At 37.4% G+C, this 9,478-nt stretch overlaps 1 protein-coding gene across 1 annotated transcript in view; it reads right to left on the bottom strand.

Moving 5' to 3' along the window:
- Positions 1-9,478, bottom strand: part of SPICE1 (spindle and centriole associated protein 1) — a 67,192-nt gene that overhangs the window by 36,198 nt on the left and 21,516 nt on the right. Inside the window, exons 5-6 of the mRNA XM_008055470.2 lie at positions 5,198-5,291; positions 4,246-4,352 (exon numbers count right to left, since the gene is read on the bottom strand). Coding sequence (XP_008053661.1) covers positions 4,246-4,352; positions 5,198-5,291 — 201 coding nt within the window. The remainder of the gene's footprint in view (positions 1-4,245; positions 4,353-5,197; positions 5,292-9,478) is intronic.

The following is a 9,478-nucleotide window of genomic DNA, read 5'->3' as shown; positions in this document are numbered from 1 at the left end:
ATTGTAGAGATGAGGTCTTGCTGCCCAGGTGGGTCTTGAACCCGCGGGCTCAGGCAATCTACTCACCTCAGCCTCCCAAAGGTGGGGAATTACAGGCTGAGGCACCGAGCCCGGCTGGGAGTTCTTTTTTCTGCCCTTCCCTTATACCTCATGTGACTCAAGGTCCTCCCTTTGAATCTTTTCTGCTCTCATCTGATATACTTTCTGAATGATTTGATCTAACTGCAAAGTTATAATTATAAATCAAATGCTGTCAATTTCCAAATCTCTTATCTTTCAGATCTCATCTTTCTCTTGAACTCTAGTTATTTATATTCAACTGCCTACCAAATACCCCTCACTCAACAGGTCAAAAATTGAACATCTTCCTAAGCTTCTGCCTTCTTCCAGAAAACTTGTTCCTGCTAATATTACCTTAGACCACGAACAGTGTCACCATCTCCTCAAATGCTCAAGCCAGCAAACTAGGAGTTATCCTTTTATTTCACCCATCATGTTCAATCAGTCACCAAGCCTGTCAACTCTGCCTCATTTTAACCAATCTCAAATCTATCTCTGTTCTCTATTTCCTTCCCCACTGGCACTGCTTTGGGCCAGGTCCTCACTGCTTCTAAGTTTCCCACCTAAGTCTTCTTAAGCAGACCCTCTCTCAAGTCTTGTCCCTCTTCAATGCATCTTCCACACTATACTCAATCTCATCATGACTCCACTCTTCTTAAAATCCTTTAGTGGCTCTACTTCCCAATTCTTCAGCCCTTCATGACCTGGCTCCTGCTATCTAACCTCAGCTCTTGTCACTTCCCCAACTCAAGGTTAGAAACATGCCTTATTCATTCATGTATCCCAGCATCTAGTGCAGCACCAGAAATATTACTTGATGAATAACTAAGTAAATGTAGTCTCACTCATTCCTATTACAGATGAAGAAAATAGGGTCCAGAGAACATAAGTAATGCAGGTACAATTTCAGTTTTTCTTGGTGACTCAAGATTATTTATAGAAGGTCAGGCACAGTGGCTCACGCCTATAATCCCAATACTTTGGGAGGCTGAAACAGGAGGATTGCTTGAGGCCAGGAGTTCAAGACCAGCCTGGGCAACATAGTGATACTCCATCTCTACAAAAAATTATTTTATTTTATTTTATTTATTTATTTATTTTGAGTTGGAGTCTCACTCTGTCACCCAGACTGGAGTGCAGTGGCCGCTCCCAGCCACCGCAGCCTCGACTGGCGGGGCTCCGGCAATCCTTCCACCTCAGCTTTCCAAGTAGCTGGAACTACAGGCATGAGCTACCACGCCCGGCTGATTTTTTTTTTTCATTTATTTATTGTAGAGATGAGGTCTCACCAAGTTGCCCAGGTGGCTCTTGAACCCGCGGGCTCAGGCAATCCACTCACCTCACCCTCCCAAAGTGCGGGATTACAGGCTGAGCCACCGAGCCCGGCTTACAAAAAATTATTTTAAAAAGATTATCTATAGTAACATCAATTTATTTACTTATTTATTTTGGAGTTGGAGTCTCACTCCATCATCCAGGTTAGAGTGCAGTGGCACACTCATAACCACCCCAGCGTCGACCTGCTGGGCTCAGGCAATCCTTCTGCCTCAGCCTTCCAAGTAGCCTGAACTACAGGCGCGTGCTACCATGACTGGCTAATTTTTGACTTATTACAGAGAGGAGGTCTTGCCAAGTTGCCTAGGCTGTTCTCGAACCTGTGGGCTCAGGCAATCCCCTCACCTCAGTGGCTTGAGCCACCACGCCTGGCCAACATCAATTTCTTTTTAAGTACAGTAATTAATGTACAGTGGTATTCCGCTTATCTATTTAGGTGGCTTCTATTTAGGTGTCTTCTTATCTATTTAGATGTCTCCTCCCTCATTGTCATTTCTCTCTGCTATCTCTGGTTTACACTGAGAAGTTTACCTATTTTTAATCTGTTATCAGCTGTAAATTGGAAAAGAACTTAAACCAGTTAGGCAAATTTATTTCAGTAACAGTAATTGAAATTCTACTACTGTATTAACTTATCTGGATCAGATGCAAGGATGCACTTTTCAACAGAATAAAATCTGACTGCTTTATTCGATACTGCTGGGATACACTGTGTACATATTTCAGTTATTTACGAATAACTGAAAAAATGCTAAAAAATATGACTGTCAAACAAACAAGGCACTACCTTATACAATTTATTTAAATAAAAGCAAAATTTTAGATGAACAAACTACATCAATAAGATATTCTAGAATGATTAAATTTCTAACTATCTGAAATAACTTTTCGGTAAGTGCCAAAACACAAATGGCTTTTGTCTAAGGATATGACTTATGGGTTTAACTATTTAAAATATATGTAACATTCTATTTAATTGCCTTTATGATGAGGGACCCAAAAAAACAAAATTTATAAAAATTGTGTATTTATTCTGACATGTTTAAACTTCAGTAACTTTCAAAGTACTCTCCCTTTGATGCGATACATTTATCAAGATGCTTTTTCCACTGCTCAAAAGTTTTTGGACTTGTCAATTTTGATAACTTTTAGTGATTCTGTTGTGCTTTGTTTCACCTTTCCTACATAAGCAAAATGTTTCCCTTTGAGGACTTTTTTTCATCTGGGGAAACAAAAAAAATGTTGCTCGAGGCAAGATGAGGTGAATAGAGAGGGTGGGGGCACAGAGGTCATGCTGTTTTTGGTCAAAAACTGCTGAACATTCAGCATGGTGCGGGCAGGTACATTGTCGTGGTGGAAGAACCAGTCACCTGTTAGTTATACCTCAGGATGTTTCTGTCCTGTTAGTTATAACTCAGGATGAAGCAACTGTCTCAAAACTTCCAGATAAAAACTTTAGCTGACCATTTGCTCCAGAGGAGCAAATTCTGAATGTACTATGAGGCGTCCACCCACCAAAAGACAATTCAGCTTTTTTTTGGATTCTCCTTCATATAAGTAGAAAACAATATAATTAATACGTATGTCTTTTGTGATTCTGGACCTTGTAATTTCCAAGGATCATCCTTCAAACTGATGATTCTCTTTTTTCATAGAAGCTATAAATAACTAAGGACATTTCTTTAAATAGGTATTGAGTCCTACTCAGGCACAAGAAGTTGCCTTATTTTAGTATTATATTCTTTTTTTTTTTTTTTTTTTTTTGAGTTGGAGTCTCGCTCTGTCGCCCAGACTGGAGTACAGTGGCCGCTCCCGGCCACTGCAGCCTCAACCTGCTGGGCTCCGGTGATCCTTCCGCCTCAGCCTTCCAAGTAGCTGGAACTACAGGTGCGCGTTACCACGCCCGGCTAATTTTTTTGATTTATTGTAGAGATGGGGTCTCGCCAAGTTGGCCAGGCGGGTCTCGAACCCGCGGGCTCAGGCATTCCATTCACCTCAGCCTCCCAGAGGCACGGGATTACAGGCTGAGTCACCGAGCCCGGCTTTAGTATTACATTCTTTATGGGCTTTTAAAAACTGCTTCCTATCTCAAAATTCTAAGCATTTTGACTAATTAAGAGTTCCAATTAGGTTAGAATAGAGCTAATTTATGTTTACTACTATAATTTTCCTATATAACCAGTTAACAAATTCCAGGTTTCCTGGGCAGCTACTTCTTAAACACACTAATACATTAAAACAGACTAAAATTTAAGGAAGAACGATGTTTCTGGTATTATACCAGGCACTGTACATAACTTCATGCAACAACCATATTAGGTATACCCTATTCCCATTTAACAAAAAACAAGGAAACAAAATACACTCAGAGCCAACCCAGTTGTCTTAAGGAATTGACTCAACATCAAACAACTAGTAAGTATCAGAATATGAGCACAAACCCACCGACTCCAAGTGGAAAGATACCCTGCCGCTTCCATAATGATAGAAGGTGGCAGTCTTGTGGAGTCAATGGCCTAGATTTGAATACCACCTCTGACGCAAACTATGTGATCTCAGATAAGTCACTTAATTTTTCTGAGCCTCAGTTTCTTCACGTCCCAAAGAAGTAATAATAGAACTTACACCTCCTAGATAAACACTCAATAAATTTTAGCTATTATTATCCAGTCTTACCTTGTTTGGTATAAAACTACTCACAGAAAGTGCAATATACTTTAGTAAGAGCAAACCTAGCAACCACAACTAGCATTTGTTGACATTTAAACTTTAAAATGTTAACTGCAATCCCTACATCGACCTAAACTTTATTTCAGCATAAGCATCATAGCTGTGAGTAGAACACAGTACCTGAGGTTCTGTGACAGATTCATTAAGGACAGACTGGGTGACAGGGTCTTGATTTACCACGATGGGACCCTGAGAGGAATCAGGAGCCAGTGTTATATTTGGAAACCCTGTGAAAGGAAAATAAGTCATGATGATTTTGTTTCACTTAATTGACGTCACAAGCTATACACTGCCATTGGTTTGGATCACAGATGAAAATATTAAACAATAATAGCAGCTCATATTTATAGAGTACTTACTATTGTACATGCCAGGCAGTAAATGCTTTTATATGTTAACTCTAAATGCTTTTACATCTAGAGTTAACCTGCTTTTAACCTGCTTTACTCTCAAAACCCTACGAGATAGGTACTATTACTGTTTTATAGATCAAAAAACTGAAACTCAGAGACATTAAGCAACTAGCCCAGTCATATTAAGAGTTGACCAAGCCATAATTCAAACCTTGTACTAAAATGTAACGATTTGTTTTTTAGAGATTAAGATAAACAATGGATATATGCACATTAAAACTAATAATGTTGGTTACTTGATAAGAAACAAAGTATCTTTTAGAGAGAGATAGAAGTTGCTTTAGGTTTCAAATTAAGCTTTACTCAAATTATATAAAAACACGTGTATTATAATTATATGGTAATTTAATATTAATAAGATGAAAATTAAATTACATTTTTAAAAAAATCACCAAATCCTATAAATACACCATAAAATATTTTGGTAGATAACATAATTTACCTTTCTTTAGCAATAATTTGTAATACAATCAGCTAGTATTTTTAGTGGAAAGCAAACAATTTATAATGACTCTAACCCTAACAATCCTTGTAAATTTACCCTAGAACACTTGTAATACAAATAATATGATGCTTAAGAAAGGACTTTAAATTCTTTCAAATAATCAGGTGTGAGCTATAGTTAACAAGGAAAAGAAGCTTTTGTTTGAGTTGAATACCTGTACGCCTATGAGGAAACAGATTTTTTGCCACAGCCATCAAATGATCAGATTTCTCCAATACATCTTGCATCTGGTATTGATCAGAAAGAATCTAGACATGTGTTAATGACAAATATTATTATTCAAAAATATATATTTTTTTCAAAATCACAAAGGAAAAGACCATACAAAGGCATGGAGCATAGACTACTAACTTCCTAAAATCCTTCAGTGGCAAAATCCTTAAGTACCAGTAGATGGGGGTATGACAATGATCAGTGGCTCTCAAATGCTTGGCGACAATCCAAAGTGAGAAATATGTATTAAATTGGGACCCAGTACACTCACATATATACAAACATATACGTATAAAACAAATTAAGAGTTTTACGTAAACTTGCTCCATGAAAATTACTATAATATTTTCTTTTTAATTTCTATTCTATTTAAAAAATCTATTTTTAAAATGATGGCTGAACCCACTAACTTGATTTCACAATTCATTAACAAATTATAATCCACAATTTGAAGAAAAAATACAGATTAAAGTTATGAATGTCTGAGCAATAAACTCAGAGATGTTTCCACCACTAGAGTAATTTCGTAATCCACTAACATGTCATGACCCACAGCTTAAAAAATATAGCACAAAATGGGAGTTTTAGGATTAAACCAAAAAATGTAATGCTTCTGTGTTTACAAGAAAGTCAGTTTTGCATCCTGGAGGGGTGAAAACTTAAAAAATGTCATTACAGTAGTGCCTCTGACTATGCACTTTCATCTTAGCAACTTTCATAATTATCAACAAGGCCACAGTCAAGAGTAAAAGCAGGATAACTCTATCCACTACCACCAGATGGCACTATTGAGTTGCAGGAAGCTCAAAATTGGAAACTGCCCCGTTTCCAACAGTGACTCAAATCAATAAAACATCTGGTAACGAATACGCTTACCAGAATTTCTCTATACCATGGAAACAAGAATACAATGGGACCTCATTATTGTTTTAGGACACAGAGAGAAAAATAACAAGAGTCTCATTCTTACTTTTCCCCCTTCTTCCCCTACTATGGCTAAGCAGGTTGACTGGCTCAGTTATTAAGAATAAAGTCCTGAATTTATTCCTTACACAGAGGAAGCTTTGGAATGGTATAAGGTCAAGAGTACTGTTGGAGCCAGAAGACTAAAGTTCTAGGCCCAGACAAGGAATACTAAACAAAAACCAACCTCTTTAAATTTAGTTTCCTGATGTACAAATGAGGATACAACCACCTCCCTAACCCCAAAAGGGTGTTATAAGGATATAGACACATTGAAAACCTGTATTGCACTCTAGAAATGTTTGAGAGTGTTGTTACAACTTAAAGAATGTCACCCCATGAACCCAATTTCTATTCCTGCTTAGCCATCTTGCAAGTACATGCAACTACAATGTTAGTAAAGAATGTGAATTAGTATAATCTATCACTACACTAAAAAAATTACACAAAGCTTAATTCCTAACAGCAATTTTAGGAGTTTACTATTTTTTAAAAAATGAAAAGCACTGACCTATCAAAATAAAGAGATGGAATCAAAAGCTGCAAATTGTAGAAGAATAATCTTACTAACCACATTGAGACCTGATATTAATTATAATAAGGTCTCAAGTAAAGCCATCATATGCCAAACTTCTGTTAATCTCTGTCCTTGGGACAGACAATTTGAGTGGTCAAAGATCAATAAACTGGCTTTCCTTTCTTATTTCTAGATTTATCACTCCTCTCATAAAAGCTCATCCTCTTGATAAGTAAACTGATCTCTATAAGTCCAACTGTCTATATTACTTTCCCAGATGAGGTTGAGAGCACAAACTCAAACTAGTAAGTCGTGGTGCACAACTTGAATTTTCAGAAGATCAGTTAAATTCCCTGCAAAAAAAAAAACATTATCAGAAAGTTCTCACTCTAGTCCTTTTGTTTCATGGTAATAAAAAGGACAGAATTGGGACATTAAAAAGATTGATGGTTATCAAACTTTTGCAATTTTTAAAAATCTCTATAAAAGCCTCCCTCTCTCTAAGCTGGATTTGAACCCTAATTTGCTTGATTCCCATGGCATGGGTACATCAAACAGCAGATGAAATCTAAGATTATGATGGCTCTTAATTTACATTAATCTAGGAGCCTGGCTTCAGAGAGATGGGTTCTGGTAGCTTTAATACATAATTATTAAGTGTATGTGGATATGCCTAAGGAAGCTTCTTTCTTTGATCCCATTACATCCTTTAAACAGAGACACAACACATTTAGCAATATTGAAATAAAAGATATACATATTCTTTGACTCAACAATTCTACTTTTAAGAGTTTATCCTACAGATATACTTATACATGTACCCAGAAACATATTCAAGGATATTTGCTACATGATTTACAGTGGCAAGGTAGGAAACCATCTGTGTAGCCAACACTGCAACTTCTCCAGCAATGTTCTTTCTTCCTGTTTCCCCCTTTAACAAGAGAACTCCTATGTTTCAGTCAAGTACATAACTAGAGTACTCAACCCTCTTTGAAGGTGGGACTAGCCACATGATGACTTTCTGGACAACAGGATACATTTCAGAACTTTTGGGTGGCATGTAAAAGGAGTAGCATATGCTGTCTTTCCTGTTTTTTGTGGCTGGTATACAACTGAAGGAAGCTGCAATAGCCATTTTTACTCAGAGAAAATCATGCAATGAAGGATTCTGCCAAGTTCCCTACCAGTTTCCACTTACCTCTCAAATATTTCATGAGATAGAAATTAAAAAATTTCTATTGTGTTTAAACCACTATATATTGGGATTTTTTTACGTCCAGAAGTTGTACTCTAATACATAACTGAAGTGTTCACCATTAAAGCACTGGATAAATTGTGGTTCATCTATGTTACTTGTCATCAAAAAGAAAAATTAGATTTCTTACTATTGACATACAAAAACTTCTTGTTAAAACAAACAAGCAAAAACCAGGCGTGGTAGCTCACGTCTGTAATCCCAGCACTTTGGGAGGCGGAAGCGAAAGGATTGTCTGAGCCCAGGGGTTCCAGACCAGCCTGGGCAATTTGTCAGACCTGTCTCTACAATCAATCCAAAAATTAGCTGGGTGTGGTGGCACAACCTGTTCTGAAATAAAAGATATACATATCCTTTGACTCAAGGATCGCCGAAGCCCAGGAGATTGAGGCCACTGCACTCCAGCCTGGGCAATAGAGCGAGACTCCAACAAACACACACACACACACACACACACACGAATACCACTAAAAGTAGAGGTTCTCAACCCTGCAGCACATTAAAATTACATAGAAACTGGGCAATAGAGCGAGACTCCAACAAACACACACACACACACACACACACACACACTTGAATACCACTAAAAGTAGAGGTTCTCAACCCCTGCAGCACATTAAAATTACATAGAAACTGTCTAAAAAATACCTGTGTGGGACCACATACCAGATCGACTAACTCCAAATCTCGACATAGGGTTCAGGTATAGTTATATATTTTTTTTTAATGGAGCCTCTCAACTCTGATTTAAATGTGCAGTTAAGGTTGAGAACCACTCCACTAGAGCCTAAGGAAGCAGCACTATGAAACGAAGGCAGAGAAACTTCTCTCATCCTCTCTCGCCACTCTTCTTTCTACACTGACTTCTACCACATTTATTACTTACATGAGAAATTCAAGACATGGCAGAAGCCACTAGAGAAGGGAAACAAAAGTCCAGAATGTGATGCATTCCAAGGGGGCTGCCTTTTTTCCTGGTCAGATCTGCATCTTTAGGACTTTCACTGAGAATTACCACATAACATTTAAATGTACATGACTTGTTCAATATCACCAGAAGATACTTATTTGTAAAGAAGCAGCTATTCCTTCTCTATCAATCCACTGTTCTTTTCCCAAGTTCATATAAATAATTATTTGGGAGATAGCATTCTTCTTGATGATGTATGAGATTGGAACTTAAAACTGAATCCCTCAAAAGACATAGTATGATTTACAGCTGTCATGAAAGATTACCCAGAGAGCCAAGTGCCTTAACCTTCAACCTAAACAAAGAGCCACACTACAGACAAAGCACATTCCTTTATGATTATTTCAGTTCAGATTTTTTTTTTTTTTTTTTGAGTTGGAGTCTCACCCTGTCGCCCATATAGGCATAGTATAAAGGCATAGTAATTACTAGAGTCTCCCCAGTGTGAATCAAGTTGAGGAAAAAAGAGAGAACCCGATTTATCTCTTTATTTCTTTCTAACTTTTTTTTTTTA

This window comes from Carlito syrichta, unplaced genomic scaffold, assembly GCF_000164805.1.
Source record: "Carlito syrichta isolate Samal-C Ts95f unplaced genomic scaffold, Tarsius_syrichta-2.0.1 Scaffold301859, whole genome shotgun sequence".
NCBI lineage: Eukaryota > Metazoa > Chordata > Mammalia > Primates > Tarsiidae > Carlito > Carlito syrichta.
The sequence above is the reverse complement of the archived record's forward strand: the minus strand, read 5'-3'. Positions and strand labels throughout refer to the sequence as shown.